Raw genomic sequence first — 17,932 nt, 5'->3', positions numbered from 1 at the left:
AGAGCACAGCTGATGTTAAGTGCTTGGGTTTTCCAAATCCCAGAAGGGAAGATTGAAATGCCAGCTCTCAACTCTATTTTGCAATTTGGTATAATGTGAAAAAAGATGTGAAGGATGTCCTAGTCGTTTGTGTGATGATTTTAAACAAATAAATATTTATTAAACAATTAGAAATGCACTTAACTGCTGTAATGGCTAACACAGTATCTTTAAACTTACCCTGTTCCAAATCTCTCTTTTCCTAACTTCAGAGATAAACTTCCCCAAACAACATTTTAAAACTATAGGGAAAATCCAGCAATAGTTACCATACCAGACACTTTTAACTTTCGGAGTTGCTTCCGATTTAGGATAGAGCAACTGGTTTCTCAGACAGGCTTTTCTCCAAGCACAGCTTGTTGCGAGATGACACAGCTTCCTGATGTGGGCTGAATTATCAAAACAGCCAGCTTGCATAGGGTGAACCTGCCCCTGTTATACTGGTTTCCCTTTTGACCTTTCCTTATCTGAATTAACCTTTATTTTGTGAGTTCACCTTTTAGAATATAATTGTGAAATTCATACCTCAATCAATTCCTTTGAACTTCTAACATCTTTACTTACACCTTTGACATTCTATCCTCTATTGTTACCACCTTGCCTTGGGTAAACATCTATTTACAGTGTGGCTAGGCTTGTCAACAGATCAAACACTTGTTCCACCAACCCAGTCAACCTGCCTCTGTTACAGTTTCAATTTCTAATTTTTAAAAAGCATGCAACCACCAGAACACATTCCAAATTACTGGACTTCCGCGCTTTTCATTTATCATTATTTCCTAACGCTCTGTCCCTGATATTCCAAAACAAAAACTAGGTGACTATTAGAATCCAAGGTTTTCTACTTTACAATCACATTCATTCCAAACAGTTAACGACAAGGCATGTCCAGGATGATAAAACTGACACGAACTTTGTACAGTTAAATTGCTTTAATGATGCAAGATCACAATGTGCAAAGTTTGTTTCAATTAACAAAGGATATGGATTCTGCTATCACCTTAGTCACTCACTCCTGTAGTATTGGTTATCTGCCACATGAGGTCATTGCTGTTCATGCACATAAAATTTCTTGGTTTCAAGGATAGGATGAGTTGAAGTGATGGCCACAATTTTTATTTTTATCAATTGCTTCCATTATTGCTGTTCTGTACCTTGCATCGAAGAACTGATCTTATTTTCTTAAAAGACAAAAATCATCCCTTTTGTAGGCCAAAGGATGCATTAAGGGCTCTCAAAAAAAGGCTGAGTGGAAACAAAAACTACCGGGAAGTGATGCTTGCTTTAACGGTGAGTGGAAAAAAAAGAGCTGATTTATTTTACATCTAACCTTGAACTGAGTGGCTTAGTAGGCCATTTGTGGGCTTGGAGGCGCAGGTAGGCCAGACCAGTAAGCATGTCCTAAAGGATCTGATGGGGTTTTTGCAAAAAAGTTCCTGATTTGTTAGTTGAATTGAAAGCTACCATGATGGGATTTGAACCCATGTTTCCAGAGCATTAGCCTGGACCACTGGATTACTAGTCCACTGATGTTAGCACTATACCCACCATTTCTCCTGAAATTAACAGCCTTCATATATAATGTCCTCAAATCCACTGAATAAAAAGTTGATCATGTAATTAATTTCCAGAGTTTTTGACATGTTGCTGAAGAATGGTGTTGCAACTGGCAGCTAACAGAATTAATAGCTAATTCTACCACCAGTGATCTTCAAGATGAGCTTGGAGCATTAAAAGAATATGTTCTACTACATTACTTTTATTGGGGAAAGTACAAAAAAAAATGTTCTATCACATGTTTGCTGTCTCAGATTAACCTGTTGCAAGTTCAACAAATCATTTATTTCACTTTCATAATTAGATTTTGGAGACATGTGTTAAGAACTGCGGTCATCGTTTCCATTTCCTCGTAGCCAACCGTGACTTTGTTGATGGTGTATTGGTAAAAATTGTCTTGCCCAAGAATAATCCACCTGCTATTGTACAGGATAAAGTCCTTGGATTGATACAGGTAAGTGTTTTTACATTTTAAAGAGACATTTGTTTCTCCCATTTTGTAAATACCAATTTATATAAAAGTTTTGAAAACAACTTTCAGATTTAAGATGTTATATTTGGTTGGAAAAAAATCTAGATTTTTGCTGCTGTTATTATGAACTTGAGATTAAAAGCATAGAAAATAGTAACAGGAGGAGGCCATATGGCCTCTTGTGCCTTCACTGCCATTCAATATGATCTAGGTTAATCCTCTATTTCAATGCCATACTCCTGCTCTTTCCCCATACCCCTTGACACCGTTGGTGTCCAGAAATCTATATATTTCCTCCTTAAATATATTGTGACTTGGCCTCCATGACCTTCTTTGGTAGAGACTTCCACAACTTCACCGCCCGCGAAAGGAAGAAATTTCTTCTCATCTCATTCTGAAATGGCTTACTCTTGCATCCTGAGACTCTGACCCCTTGTTCTAGAGCCCCCAGTCAGGGGAACGTTATCCCTGCTGTTATAATCCCAGCTGATGTTACTACTGGGCAGTCAGATCCCCAAATGGAACCGTCGCTCAGTAGATCATAACTTTTATTTTTTACGTTCTTCCTCACCATTCACATTTCTACTTAGTTTTGTGTCATCAGCAAACTTAGAAATATTGGGCGGGATTCTCTCAGCCCAGGGCCGGGCTGGAGAATCCCCGCGACCAGGCCACGCCGCCCCGACGCCGGCACACGACTCGCCGCAGAGGGAAGAATCGGCGTGTTTGGCGTTGGTCGCGGGCCGCTCTACGCGGCCAGTCTGCCGATTCTCCTGCGCCATGTTGCGTTGGAGCCAGCGCGTTGAAGGAGGCCACCGCATATGCGCGCATTGGCGCCGGTGCCACTACGCATGCGCGGATCCCACGGTGCACAGTTCACGCCGGGATCGGCAGCTGGAGCGGCGTGAACCGCTCCAGTGCCATGCTGGCCCCTAATTACACCTGGCAGCGGCCCGTTCACGCCATCGTAAAACGCGACGGCATTTACAACGGCGTGGACACTCTGCCGCGTGATGGGAGAATCCCACCCATTGCATTTGGTTCTTTTACCAAAATCATTGATAATTATATATATATATATATATATATTGTAACCAGCTGGGGCCCAAGCACTGATCCCTGCAGTACCCCACGAGTCACTGCAAGCCATTTTGAAAAAGACCTATTTATTCCAACTCTCCGTTCCGTGACTGCTAACCGATTCTTAATCCATGCCAATATATTACCTGCAGTTTTCCATGTGCTTTAATTTTGCACACTAACCTCTTGCTTTCTGAAAATCCAAATACATACATCTACTGGTTCTTGTTTCTCTATTCTATTAGTTACGTCCTCAAAAAACTCTAGGTTTGTCAAAGATTACTTTTTGTTCTTAACTTTATGTTTTTAAAGAAATTTTATTCTCCTTTTTCACATTTTCTCCAACATTTACATCCATCAACAATAAACAATAATCAGCAAGATATGTCAGTCCCCATAATAACAACGATCCCAACTACCCACCAACCCCCAAACCTCAACCCGCATGTTTACATAAACAAATGACATAAAGGAATCAGGGATTACCCGTAGTCCCCCCCCCCCGTCCCGTCCCGTCCCGTCCCGTCCCCCCCCCCCCCCCCCCCCCGTCCCCGGGTCTCCAGCTCCTCCCGTCCTCTGCCTCTTGTAAAACTCCTCCTCCCAACCTCGGTTCCTTCCCCCCAACTTTCCACCCTGGCTAGACCACTCGGACCCTGTTCTGCCAGGCTCCGATGGCCGCAGCCCCTCCCCCCACCTCACTCCCATTCACTGGCCGGCTTAAACCGGCCAGTGTGGAGGCCCCCGACCGGGTCCCTTTCCCACTTGCCCGGCCCTAGGAAAGCCCAAAGATCCCCTTTTAGCACACAAACCCCGCATATCCACCTACACCCCAAAGAACTCTCATTTCAAGTGAAAGTCCCGTCCCTTCCCTTGTCCAAATATATACCACATTGGCTCCTTTAGTCTCTACACCCACGCGCAGTGATACAAAAAAGAAGAAAATACAGTCATGAGGTTACATCGGCACATGGCCATTCCTCAATTTGTCAGTTCTGCCACAGTCCTTCTGCTTTCGCAAACACCTCCGCTGCTTCCGTCGTTCCAAAATAAACTTGGAAGTCACCCTCAGCTTCGCTGGATATACAATGCCGCACCGCACCTTGCTAATGTACAGTGCCCTCTTCACCCGTTTGAAGGCAGCCGGCCTCCTTGCCAGCTCCACCGTAAAGTCCTGGTATATACGTATATCAGCTCCAGCCCACTGCACCACCCGCTTCTGCTTGGCCCAGCTCAGGACCTTCACCTTCATATTGCACCTACGGAAGCACAGTCACTGCCCTTGGCGGCTCACTCGCCTTTGGTACAGGCCTCCACGACCGATGAGCCCGATCCAGTTCATATCAGGAGGGATCCTCCCCCTCCCCCAATAGTTTTGCCAGCATCGCGGCAAAATACTCAGTCGGCTTCGATCCTTCAACTCCTTCGGGCAGCCCCACAATCCTCAAATTCTGTCACAGCCCCACAATCCTCAAATTCTGTCACCTGGATCTGTTTTCCAGGTCTTCCATTTTTCCTCGCAGATCCTTGTTTGTGTCCATCACCTTCCGCATCTCTTTCCCCATCGAGGCAAGTTGATCACCGTGCTGCAATAGCGTCTCCTCCACTTCCTTCAGCGCCTCCCCTTGCTCTCGCACCTCCGCCACTGCGCTCGCCACCTCCGCCCTCACCGGGGAAACCGCCTCCTCCACCAGCACACTCAAAACCTCCCTCATCTCCTTCCTCACCGTCTCCATGCATTTCGCAATCTGCGCCAACTGCTTTTCAAATTCCGCAGCCATCACCTTAGTTATTTCTTCAGCCGTAAGCAGTGCGGCCTTCCCTGGTGCTCCAGCTTCCATTTCCCTTGGTGACCCCGCGGTGACCTTTCCACTTCCCAACGGACCTTCAGCTGTTTTTTTTCCAGCCGTTTTTTTGCTCACCTCGACATTTTTCTTTGGGGTTTTTTTTCCTCCTCTGTCTTCACTGTGCCTCCTCCGCCTTCTCCCTGCTTCTGCCGCCTCCGTGGACCCTGGGACCGGGCTTAAAGCCCCGAAAATGCCTTTCCCGAACGGGAGCCCTCCATTGTGCGGCCACCTCCCGCCCGCCGTCCCCGGAAGTCTCTTAACTTTATGTTCACCTCTCTAATCCCATTGTCTTGTTATCACATCCTTTACAATAGTCTCTGGTATTTTCCCTACTACTGATGTTGGGCTAACTGGCCTGTAATTCCCTGTTTTCTCCCTCCCTCCTATTTTAAATAGTGGGGTTACATTTGCTAACCTCTAATCTGCTGGGACTGTCCCTGAATATACAAAATTTTAGAAGATGAGGTCCAGCGCATTTGCTATTTCCGTGGCTACCTCCTTTAGTTCCCTGGGATGTAGATAGCAGGCCCTGGGCATTTATCAACTTTCATTCCCATTATGTTCTCGAGCATTAATTTCTTCAATTCCTCCCTCTCACGAGACCCTTGGTTTCCTAGCATATCTGGGAAATTATTTGTATCTTCTTCCATGGAGATAACAAGTAGAGGGATCAGAGGCCACCATTATAGACAATTGCCCTTTAATGGGTTCAGGCTCAATTTAGACCATCCTCTTATAAAGACCAGGCCAACAGCTTAGACCAGGTTAGAAGGTATATACTATAATTGCACTTCACAACTCCATATTATTCACAAGTAATGCCATGAAGTATCAGCTGGTATGTTGTAACGATGGCTCATTTGTTCAATGTAAGTCACTAATTAAACACCTGAACACCAGTATTAGGAGCAAGAGTAGACCATTCGGCCCCTCACATATGCTCTGACTTTCAATAAGATCATGGTTGATCTGAACTCCACTTCCCTGTCTGCAGCCTATAACCCCACCACCAAGATCCACCCTGTCAAGCCTCTTCAATTTTTTTTACATGTTTCAGTAAGACCACCTCTCATTCTTCTGAACTCCCTTCACCTCAGGAATCGGTAATTTGAACCTTCTCTGATCTCATTCAAATGGTATTATGCCCTTTCTTAAGTAAGGAGACCAAAACTGTACACAGAACTCCAGGTGTGGTCTCACCAATGTCCTATACAACTGCAGCATAACTTGTCTATTTTTATATTCCATTCCACAGTCCAAAGATGTGCAAGTTAGGTGTATTGGCCATGCTAAATTGTCCCTTTGTGTCCAACGGTTAGATAGGGCTACAGGCTAATGGGGATCGGGAGGGGGATTGGGCCATGGTAGGGTGTTAGGGTTGAGGCATGTGGAGGGTTGGTGCAAGCCGAATGACCTCCTTCTGCACTGTAGAGATTCTATAATTCCATTTGCCTTCTTAATCTCTTGCTCCACCGGCATACCAACTGTGATTCATGTACTATGATATCCCAGTTTCTCTATACCTCCCACTTTCTCTCTTTCTCTCTCTCTCTCTATTTCTTTCTCTCTTTCTCTTCCTCGTTCTCTCTTTCTCTCTTTCTCTTTCTCTTTCTCTCTCTCTTTCTCTCTCTCTCTCTTTTCTCTCTCCCTCTCTCCTTTCTCACTCTCCCTCTCTCTCTCCTTCCTCGCTCTCCCTTCGCCCCTCTCTCTCTCTCTCTGTCCTTCACTCTCTCTCTCTCTCCTCTCCTCTCTCTCTTTCTCCTCTCTCTCCTCTCTCCTTTCTCTCTCTCTCCTTTCTCTCTCTATTTCTTTCTCCCTCTCTCTTTCTCCCTCTCTCTTTCTCTCTCTCTCTCTCTCTCTCTCCTCTCTCTCTCCTTTCTCTCTCTCTCTCTCTCTCCTTTCTCTCTCCTTTCTCTCTCTCTCTCTCCTTTCTCTCTCTCTCTCGCCTTCCTCTCTCTCCCTTCCCCCCCGCTCTCTCTGTCCTTCTCTCTCTCTCTCTCTCTCTGTCCTTCTCTCTCTCTCTCTCTCTCTCTCTCTCTCTCTCTCTCCTTTCTCTCTCTCTCTCTCTCTCTCTCTATCTCTCTCTCTATCTCTCTCAACCTCTCTCCTTTCTCTCTCTCTCTCTTCTTTCTCTCTCTCTCTCCTTTCTCTCTCTCTCTCCTTTCTCGCATTTTTCCCATTCTGACAACTCTATCATTCCCATATTTTCCAGTTGCCGAACAGGCAAGACATGCCCCAAGTGTGCAGTGCTATGTTGTCTAAGCTGGGCTATACCCAAACTGGTGCTGGTCCTATTGCAAGGCGCACCATCAACTACTTGCGACAGCCATGCATTTTTGTGCCTTGAGGCTGCAGTCGCAGAAAATTGAGATGCAAGACTGGATACATCGGCTCATTAACAGTGGAACACAGGGCCTAGACGTAATGCTGTGCTGTTTGAACGAGCAGAAATTTAACATGGGTCATAATAGGGAAATGTGCCATGACAATTATTATTATTCTTTCTGTATGTTGGAAAGATTCTGATACATTGTTTGGTGTTTTCACTCCTAGGCTTGGGCTGATGCTTTCAGGAGTAGTCCAGATCTGACTGGAGTAGTTCATATTTATGAAGAGTTGAAGAGAAAAGGAATGGAGTTTCCAATGGCAGATCTGGATGCACTGTCTCCGATACACACACCAGGGAGAGTAAGTGTTAACATATGCCCAAGTGCATATGCAGTATTGACTTGCACAAAGACCGCATTTTGATAAACAAATAAAATCAGTTGGTAAAGTTGAAAATGAAGCTTTTCAGTAAATTTATAGGTTAATTCTGGCCTGCAAATTATGAAAAAGATTGATATAAATGATTAGTGTATATTGTATAAACGCTCTTTGCACTGTTTTTAATAAAATTTAGAGTGCCCAATTAATTTTTTCCAATTAAGGGGCAATTTAGCGTGACCAATCCACCTACGCTGCACATCTTTGGGTTTTGATGGCAAAACCCACGCAAACACTGGGAGAATGAGCAAACTCTACACGGACAGTGACCCAGAGCTGGGATCAAACCTGGGACCTCAGCGCCATCAGGCAGCAGTGCTAACCACTGCGCCACAATGCTGCCATTTACGCACTGTTTTAATGAGAATGTTGGTCCATTAAAATTGCGCAAGCCGCCTTTTTTCATGGGATACAAATTTAACTCCATTGCAGCCTATATGCATGTCAGTATGGTAATAAATGCCTTGTGAGGTGTAGATTAAATATTGCATTTATTTCAGAAAATTCAATCTTTTATTTTATGGAGGTAACTGTTCCCCATTTACCACTGATGCTTTTAAAATAATGATAAATAAAATTGTTCTATATTGTTCTATCTGTATGCTGAATTCCTCCATAGAACTGCAATTGATAATTTTGGTTTGTTTGTATGAAAAGCTCGAGTCAATGGTTGCTTTTTGAAGTGAAGAGAAGCTGCTTCCAGATTGGTTACTAAATTTTAAGTTGTGCTTTTAAAAAAAAAAAAATACAAACAATAAATACTGTTACAGTACAATTATTGCTCTTATCTTCACGGGGAGAGAAGCTTTGGATCTTTAACATTTCTGAAATATGATAACTGATGTTATTTCTGTGCACTGTGTTTTGCTGTAGAGCCCCATTGTTATCTCTGCTTCATGGAGTTCCTGCGCACCTCCACGTTTGCCCAGGGACTTCTCCCTTTTCAATTTATGTGGACATCATTATAACTGATCTATTCTGTGCTTGTTTAAATCTAATGTTTAAAAGTTTGTTATTGAAACCATTTTTTAAAACAATCATTTTGAAAATGTACTGCGATTAAGCTGGATGAGCGAGCAAATCTTTATTTTCTTGCTGGAGTAAGGCAAGTTCATTTGCTTTGTCAGATATTGGTAAGTGTTTATTAGCACTCATTCTGAACTCCACTGAAAATAAACGCTATTGGATTTTCGAGCATTGTTTCCATGGACTGAATATATGAGGTCATGCATATTTTTTCAATTGCAGTGTATTCCTGAGGTGGATCCTGCAATGAACAAACCAATGCCTCCGTCCCTACAGAAAAACACAAACAGCTCACCATCTGCACCATCCGCACTAACTGTTTATTCAGTCCCTCAAGGCCTCCCAACTGGACCAATCACTGCAAATGTTGAACAGGTGAAAAAGCAACTTGCATTTATATAGCCCATTTTAAGAACATATGAAATAGGTTCCAGGGTAGAACAAACAGTTCCTTGAGCCTACTCTGCCATTCGTTATAATCATGGCTGATCTGTGCAACTCCACTTTCCCACCTACTCCCCATATCCCTTGATCCCCTGAGAGACCAAAAATCTGTCTCAGCCTTGACTACAATTAATGATGGAGCATCCTTCTCCCCGTGTCTACGTGGGTCTAACCCCCACAATCCAAAGATGTGCAGGGTAGGTAGATTGGTTACTCTAAATTGCCCCTTTAATTGGGAAAAAAAATTTAAAAGAATAAAGAAAATGATGGAGCATCCTCAACTCTGTGGGGGTTGAGAATTCCAAAGCTTCACAACTCAAAATTATCTCCACCTCTATCCTAAATGATTGACCCCATGTTCTAGATTCCCATGCCAGGGGAAACCACCATGTCAAACCCTCTCAGAATTGTTCATGTTTCTTTTTTAAAAAAATTTTTTATTCTCCTCCATTTTCTCCCACATTTACATCCATCAACGATAAACAATAATCAGCAAGATATGTCAGTCCCCTTAATAACAACAACGATCCCATCTACCCACCAACCCCCAAACCTCAACCCGGATGTTTACATAAACAAATGACAAAAATAAATCAGGGATTACCCGTAGTCACCCTTAATCTTACACAGCTCCCACCCCCCCACCCCAGGTCTCCAGCTCCTCCCGTCCACTGCCTCTTGTAAAACTCCTCCCCCTACCCTCGGTTCCTTCCCCCCCAACTTTCCACCCCGGCTAGACCACTCGGACCCTGTTCTGCCAGGCTCCGATGGCCACAGCCCCTCCCCCCACCTCACTCCCGTTCACTGGCCGGCTCACACCGGCCAGCGTGGAGGCCCCCGCCCGGGTCCCTTTCCCACTTGCCCGGCCCCAGGAAAGCCCAAAGATCCCCTTTTAGCACACAAACCCCGCCTATCCACCTACACCCCAAAGAACTCTCATTTCGAGTGAAAGTCCCGTCCCTTCCCTCGTCCAAATATATACCACCTTGGCTCCTTTAATCTCTACACCCGCGCCCAGTGATACAAAAAAGAAGAAAATACAGTCATGAGGTTACATCGGCACACGTATACCAGCTCCAGCCCACTGCACCACCCGCTTCTGCTTGGCCCAGCTCAGGACCTTCTCCTTCACCCTGTACCTACGGAAGCACAGAGTCACTGCCCTTGGCGGCTCACTCGCCTTTGGTACAGGCCTCCACGACCGATGAGCCCGATCCAGTTCATATCGGGAGGGGTCTTCCCCCTCCCCCAGTAGTTTTGCCAGCATCGCGGCAAAATACTCAGTCGGCTTCGGTCCTTCAACTCCTTCGGGCAGCCCCACAATCCTCAAGTTCTGTCGCCTGGATCTATTTTCCAGGTCTTCCATTTTTCCTCGCAGATCCTTGTTAGTATCCATCACCTTCCGCATCGCTTTCCCCATCGAGGCAAGTTGATCACCGTGCTGCAATAACGTCTCCTCCACTTCCTTCAGCGCCTCCCCTTGCTCTCGCACCTCCACCACTGCGCTCTCCACCTCCGTCCTCACCGGGGAAACCGCCTCCTCCACCAGCACACTCAAAGCCTCCCTCATCTCCTTCCTCATCGTCTCCATGCATTTTGCAATCTGCGCCAACTGCTTTTCAAATTCCGCAGCCATCACCTTGGTTATTTCTTCAGCCGTAAGCAGTGCGGCCTTCCCTAGTGCTCCAGCCTCCATTTTTCCTGGTGACCCCACGATGACCTTTCCACTCCCCGACGGACCTCCAGCTGTTTTTTTTTCGGACGTTTTTCTGCTCACCCTCGACATTTTTCTTTGGGGATTTTTTTCCCTCCTGTGTCTTCTCAGTGCCTCCTCTGTGCCTTCTCCCTTCTTCTGCCACCTCCGCGGACCCTGGGACCGGGCTTAAAGCCCCGAAATTGCCGTTCCCGAGCGGGGGCTCTCCATTGTACGGCCGCCTCCCGCCCGCCGTCACCGGAAGTCTCGAATTGTTCATGTTTCTATGAGACCAACTGTCTTCTTTGTAAACGCCAGAGAGTATAGGCCTTTTTTTTTGATTCATTCAAGGGATGTGGGCTCAGCCAGCATTTATTGCCCAGCCCAAATTGCCCTTGAGAAGGTGGTGGTCAGCTGCCTGCTTGAACTGCTGCAGTTCATATGGCATACGTACACCTACAGTGCTGTTAAGGAGGGAGTCCCAGGCAACAGTGAAGGAATGGCAATATAGTTCCAAGTCAGGATGGCGACTGACTTGAAGGGGAACTTCCAGTTGGTGGTGTTGCTTTTGTTTTATAAATTTAGAGTATCCAATTATTATTTTTTCCCATTAAGGGACAATTTAGCGCGGCTAATCCACCTAGCCTGCACATCTTTGGGTTGTGGGGCAAGACCCACACAAACACTGGGAGAATGTGCAAACTCCATACAGACAGTGACCCAGGGCCGGGATCAAACTCGGGTCCTCGGCGCTGTGAGGGAGCATTGCTCGCCTCTAGGCACCCTGCAACCCTAGCTGGTGGTGTTCCTATGTATCTATTTTACTCAACCTCTCATCATTAGACAACCCTCCCAGAAATGAAACTAGTGAACCTCCAGTGCACCGACTCCAAATATACCCTTCCTTTAGATATGGAGACAAAACCTGATCCAGTTGAGGTTTCACCAAAACCCTACACAATGTAAAGTAACTTTCTTGTTGATGTGCATTAGTTCGCTTGCAATAAAATGCCACTATAAAGGCTTGCTATACCTTCATGCTAACTTTTTGTGATCCTTGTGCATGTACCTTTGATAATGAACAGTTATGTGTTTCTTGTCTTTTTTAAATTTGTTTGGCTATCTGCTATCTTGTTGCCCACTCAACTTATCTACATCTCTTTGAATCCTTCGTGCAGCTTACATTCTCACCTTGCTTTGTATTGTCAGTAAACGTGGATACATTACTCTTGGTTTCTTCAGAAAGAATTGTAAATAGCTGAACCCCCAACACTGATCCTTGTGGAGCTCTGCTAATCAAAGCCTGCCAAATTGCAAATGCCCTGTCACCCCCCCCCCCCCCCCCCCCCCCCCCCGCCCCTGCTTTTTTTTTTGTGGGCACATGGGAAAGCTTTTTTTAATGTTTTTTTATTTCAAACATGTATCAAAACAGGTTACAGCAAATAAACACCCCGGGAAACATACTTCCCAGCAATCAACTCCCTCTATGCTTCTGTCCATTAACCAATCCACCATGAAAGCTAATAAAACATTATAAAATGTTGGGGTGGGTAGCTGAAAGCTTTGTCAAGAAAATAGTATTTTAGGTGTGTTTTAATGGAGGAAAAAGGGGAAGACAAATTACAGAAAGAGCTCCAAACTTGAGACCTAGGTAGCAGAAGGCACTGTGGTGGAGCAGTTGAATACGGGGTATTCAAGAGGTCAGAATTGGGAGTGCACAAATTTCAAGATATTTGAGGGGCTACATAGGAGGAGATTACATAGTGAAGGTACAAGGTAATGTAAGGATTTGCAAACCAGGATGAGAATTGTAAATTCAAGCCATTGCCAAATGTTTGTAGGACTGCAAACTCCCCAACCGCATAGAAAATAAGAATGTTAGAGTATTAACTATTTCAAATTCAGTGCAAATAATAAGATACTATTTTGTCAGGTAATGTAATGTACATCCTGCCTTGAACACCAGTAGATTATACATACTTCTAATTGTTTCAAGCCCTCCAGGGAAGGCACTATAGGGATTTGTTTCAGTAGGACACTTCAAATCATTTTTTCCTGCTAGCATTTGCAGCAGACATAGATATGATGCTGGACCAATTATGTTTGTTACAACGCAGTATTAGATAAATGGGTTAATACTGAGATGGTGCAGTAGATTAGATTAGTTTTTAAAAATGTGTTTTTTTTTTAAATATAAATTTAGAGTACCCAATTATTCTTTTCCAATTTAAGGCACAATTTAGTGTGGCCAATCCACCTAACCTGTACATCTTTGGGTTGTGGGGGTGAAACCCACACAGACATTGGGAGAATGTGCAAATTCCATACACAATGACCCGGGGCCGGCATCAAACCCGGGTCCTCAGCTGTGGTTTTTCAAAATGTGAGTGAGTCTGTTTCTGTGCTTACAATATTCTGTGTTGGCTAATCTAAGGGTTTACCCTTTGTTTTAAGTTGAGCCTTTTGTATGGCAGCTTGCCAGGTTGCGCAGCGAGCTGGATGTTGTCCGTGGAAATGCAAAAGTGATGTCAGAGATGTTAACCGAAACAGTCCCTGGGCAGGAAAATCAATCTGACTTTGAGCTGTTACAGGTAAGATTATTGAAGCTGTTTACATTGCATTTTAACCTCTATGTATTACTATGTGGTACCAAACCTCGGCAAAACAGGGTCCCACATACAGTTAATCTGGAGAGTAAAATTTCTGAATTTAAATTGCAAAATTTTAATAAATTGAAGAGCAGTATCTACAGGTTCTACAGCAAGATAACTTTGTTTTAACCGTTGTACATGTAGGCAGCCTTGTGACTTATTCAGGAGTTTCAGCCACCTTTTCATATTTTGAAATATACTATTGGAATAAGTGGCTGAGGTTATTGTTTCATTGAGGGCGGCTGTTTCAAACGCATTGGAAAACTCAAGCAAGCTCCCACGAAAGTCATAGAAAATAAAATGCAGAAGGAAACTATTGGGTCTATCACTTATCCTGATACATATGTGTAAACCAGAACTATCTATTCTCATTCCATTGCCTAACCTTTTGCCAGTACTATTTACATTCATCCTTTACAAATGCTTATCCAATTAGGATAAATGTTGTTTATACTGCTGAATGTTAGGATCCCACAAAAACTGAGTCTGAGTTAGTTTAACCTCTGAGCATGCAGCCCGTCGTTATTCAGCCTGCCGTTAACCGGTGGCAGGATCTTCTGTCAATAGAATTTCCTACCCCTGTCAATGAAATTTCCCATTGAATCCATCCCATGCCGCCGGGAAACCCATGGCGGAGGTGCGCCATCGGTGGGATCTTCTCAAGATCTCGCCAACTATTTTCAATTCTCGATTGTTGATTTTCATTCACCAAAATTTTTCATAAAGAATTCTGTTTCATTGTGCTTTTGGTGACATAGAACTGATTAACATGTCCTGTATTTTTAAAATAAGGAACTAAACCGTACATGCCGAGCAATGCAGCAACGGGTTGTTGAACTTCTCTCCAATGTAACCAACGAAGAGATCACAGAGGAACTTCTACATGTAAATGATGATCTTAATAATGTCTTTCTTCGGTATGAGAGGTGAGTGATTAGCTTGCTGCGCTGATTTCTGCTAATTATTTTCCTCATCTGCGACAGGTTTAGCATAAAACTAAATTTTATATGTTGCATTTGACGCTCGTAGTTTCTAAATGTCTCTGGCTAGTTCTGCCATGCAAACTGTGGATGATGGTTTGTAGCCTACAACTGTCAAATTGTACTGTTTCAAGACAGTTACATGTTCTCTTCTAATCCAATGGGTAGAGAAGAACAAAAGATAATTTGAGGGGATTATTGAATTATTGAAGGATTTCTGTATAGTGAATAAGAAAATACTATTTTTCCTGGTTGGGGAGTTGCTGATGTTCTCAATGTAAAATATTCACCAAGAGAGTTTAATAGAAATTGAGCTTGAAACAGTGTCACAGGATGTTGTTGAGGCAGAGGCGTTTGCATCCTTTAATAGATGGTGGACATGTATGTGCAAATGGGTAAATGCAAGGCCATGGGGGAACACCAGAGCAGTAGGATTAAATTTTGATTACAAATCTCCAGCAAAGAGCTTGCATGAAGCTAGGTACCCTTCTGTGTTAGAATTGTCGTTTCAAATCAATCTCCGTTTATATTAATATTTGGAACTCTTGTGTGAAGAAGTTCAAATGCAGAAATAAAAATGGAAAATACTGGAAATATTCAGCAGGTCTGACAGCATCAGTGAAGAGAGAAACAGTTAACATTTCAGTGACTTTTCATCAGAACTTCAAATGCAACATTAATTATCAGCAGGGCAAGTGGTTTGTTGCTTCAATCTTTAGGGAAATCTGTATTTTCACTGGCTTCATATTTTTCATGCAACAGATGTTAGTTGGGCAACAATTCATGCGGCATTCAGTAAATGCAAGTATTCACAAGTTTTGTTACAAGATTTTGTACTGTGCCAAACTTTACCGAATTAACTTTCTGAACTGCCAACTGCAGAAATATGACTTGCCTGTTGGTGCCTTGAAATGTTACCACAAACCTGATTTTAATGGAAAAATTTCGAAGTGTCATTTTGGGGCAATTGGCGGGATGTTTCTCGATGGCCGCCTGACCGGGAGCGCAGCCTGTTTTTAATGGCACTTCGTAGCAGTAGACCACAAAAGATCAAGAACAGAGAAAGATCATAGGGTGTGGGATGGGGGCACTATCTATAGCGAGGGGGAATGGAAATGTCAAATGTTCACATTTAAAACCTGTTACCTGATAACATATGAAGCCTCTGTTATGTTAATCTTCACAGTGGGCCTGCCTGAACTTCTGGGCATGGTGGTCCTAGATCAAACGCCGCCCAATGCAGACCCTGTTCAGAGGATGGGTGTGAGTGCACTGTCAGCAGAAAGACAGGAGTCAGACTTTGGCATAAACTGAGGAGCACCAGAGCTAACCTCACAGTGAGTGATCATCACACTCCTGCCTTGTATATTGACCAGCTAATCGCTTCTCGGCCTTTTGGCTAAGATCAAGTGTAGTAATGTAGATTGAGCCTTTGGCTCATATCTGGTATGTCTCTCTTGTGGGGACCATGAATTGGATTCAATTTGAATTGTTTTTTGGAGCAGGCAAGGAGCTGGATTAGGGGTTTGCCCCTGACCCACACTCTGAGCCTTGGCTTTGTAACTCAGAAAAAGTAACAGAGTCAGGGTGATTTTACACAGACCCTTTGGAGGTGGAACAGGGTAGTAGTCAGGGATGAGGGGGGGGGGGGGCGCAGGAAGGGGGGGGGGGGGAAGGAAGGGGATGTTTGGAATGAGGAATTGGGGGAAGAATATGGACAAAGCCTCATCCTATGAGAATTGGGCGAGGTTGTTGTTGGCCTCCCTGGTACTCCGAGCACTGCCTAACCCCCCTCTTCAAGCATGTTGCCCTGCTGCTTTGCCAGGGTGTGGAGGGTACAGCAGACCACCACAAAGCGGAAGTCCCTCTGGGACCACCACAGCAGTCCAGGCATCGGAACCACGTTTTGAGCAGTCCAATGCACTGCTCAATGACCGCGCAAGTGGTAACATGGAAATGTGTACACATGTGCATAATCCGGAGTCAATGGTCACACACGAGTTGAACATTCAGGAAGTGGAACCCCTTCCTGTTACTGAAGGGCACTCCCTGGTGCGCGCAAGGTGACATGCGTGCCATCAATTACCCTTGGACCTGGCGTATCTCAGTGATGACAGAGAGTCCTGCAGCCTGGGCATCTTGGTGGGCCTGGACCAGCTCAAACTTGATTTGGTCTGATGCCCAGGCACAGGGCATCCGTGACCTAATGGGAAAATGCCGCAGAACTCCTCACTCAAGCCCTGGAATGAACCGGTTGCATAGAGGTTCAGGGTCACAGTGACCTTCATGGCTACCGGGAGCAGGTGTCCTCCTCCTCCTCCCCGGTGCCACACTGTCTATTTTTTGAGACGGAGGGCGCAATTCTCCCATCGGGAGACTAAGTCCCGACATCGGAGTGAAAACCGGAGTGTTTCACTCCGGCGTCAGAGCCCGCTCCCAGCCCCCTATTCTTCCGCCCCTGGGGGGGGCTAGGAGCGGCGTCGCGTCATTTACGCGTGCCGGGCCTTAGCGCCGCGTAAAGGTGGCGCTGCATAAATGACGTCACCCGCGCATGCGCGGTTGCCGTCCTCCCCGAGACCGTCCCGCAAGAAGATGTTGGATGGATCTTGCGGGGCGGCGGAGGAAAGGAGGTCCTCCTTCAGAGAGGCCAGCCCGCCGATCGGTGGACACCGATCGCGGGCCAGACCCCTTTTGAGGCCCCCCCTGTGCAGGAACCCTACCCCCATCCCACAGGCCGTCCCCCCAGCGTTCCCGTGCTGTTCCCGCCGGCAGCGACCAGGTGTGGATGGCGCCGGTGGGAACCCGTCGTGTTGGGCAGGCCGCTCGGCCCATTCGGGCCGGAGAATCGCCACTCGCTCATTGCGAGCGGCGATTCTCCCAGTGGCCAGCCGTGATTCTCTCCGTGCCGGTTTGGGGGGGGTGGGAGAATCGTGTGCGGGTGCCGGGCCGGCGTGGCGGGACTCGTGCGGCGCCCTGCCGATTCTCCCACCCGGCGTGGGGGGGGGGGGGGGGGGAGAATTCCGCCCAGAGTCTCCTGTGGCACATGCAGTCTGTCATCTCCTTGAAAGACCAATGACATCTGTACACCCTGGGCTGTCACTGACTTCCCCCTCAGGGTTCCTCCTTGGCCGGGTCTTCAGGGTTTGCGGCGGCCACTTGCGTATTGGATGCCACCTCCAGCCTGCACATCGCTGCTGCCGCCTTCTGCAGCGTCTGGCTGCCTGGGCTGCCACCAGGACTGCGAGGGACAGCCTCTGCGGGACCGAAAGTCATATTGTTATATCTGTAAGAATTGGAGGAGAGAGACTGATAATCGTTAGGGTTTCCACCCCGGGACCCACAAATCCCTCAAGCCTCCCCCTCCCTTGCGTGTCCCGCCT

General features: G+C 45.7%; 1 protein-coding gene and 1 pseudogene across 9 annotated transcripts in view; both read left to right on the top strand.

Annotated features, from left to right (window-relative positions):
* The window catches only part of tom1l2b (target of myb1 like 2 membrane trafficking protein b), a 143,774-nt gene that overhangs the window by 57,130 nt on the left and 68,712 nt on the right, over positions 1 to 17,932 (top strand). For 7 of the 9 annotated variants that reach the window (XM_072481070.1, XM_072481064.1, XM_072481063.1 and 4 more), the window contains exons 3-8: positions 1,251 to 1,329; positions 1,901 to 2,050; positions 7,546 to 7,680; positions 9,007 to 9,159; positions 13,396 to 13,512; positions 14,365 to 14,498. In XM_072481070.1, coding sequence (XP_072337171.1) covers positions 1,251 to 1,329; positions 1,901 to 2,050; positions 7,546 to 7,680; positions 9,007 to 9,159; positions 13,396 to 13,512; positions 14,365 to 14,498 — 768 coding nt within the window. Of the gene's footprint in view, positions 1 to 1,228; positions 1,330 to 1,900; positions 2,051 to 7,545; positions 7,681 to 9,006; positions 9,160 to 13,395; positions 13,513 to 14,364; positions 14,499 to 17,932 lie in introns of all 9 variants that reach the window. The other 2 variants (XM_072481068.1, XM_072481069.1) reach the window with 1 other exon arrangement.
* Positions 15,932 to 16,148, top strand: LOC140394620 (U2 spliceosomal RNA; annotated as a pseudogene).

The sequence above is a fragment of the Scyliorhinus torazame genome, chromosome 17 (genome assembly GCF_047496885.1).
Source record: "Scyliorhinus torazame isolate Kashiwa2021f chromosome 17, sScyTor2.1, whole genome shotgun sequence".
NCBI lineage: Eukaryota > Metazoa > Chordata > Chondrichthyes > Carcharhiniformes > Scyliorhinidae > Scyliorhinus > Scyliorhinus torazame.
This window is presented reverse-complemented; position numbering and strand designations above follow the sequence as displayed.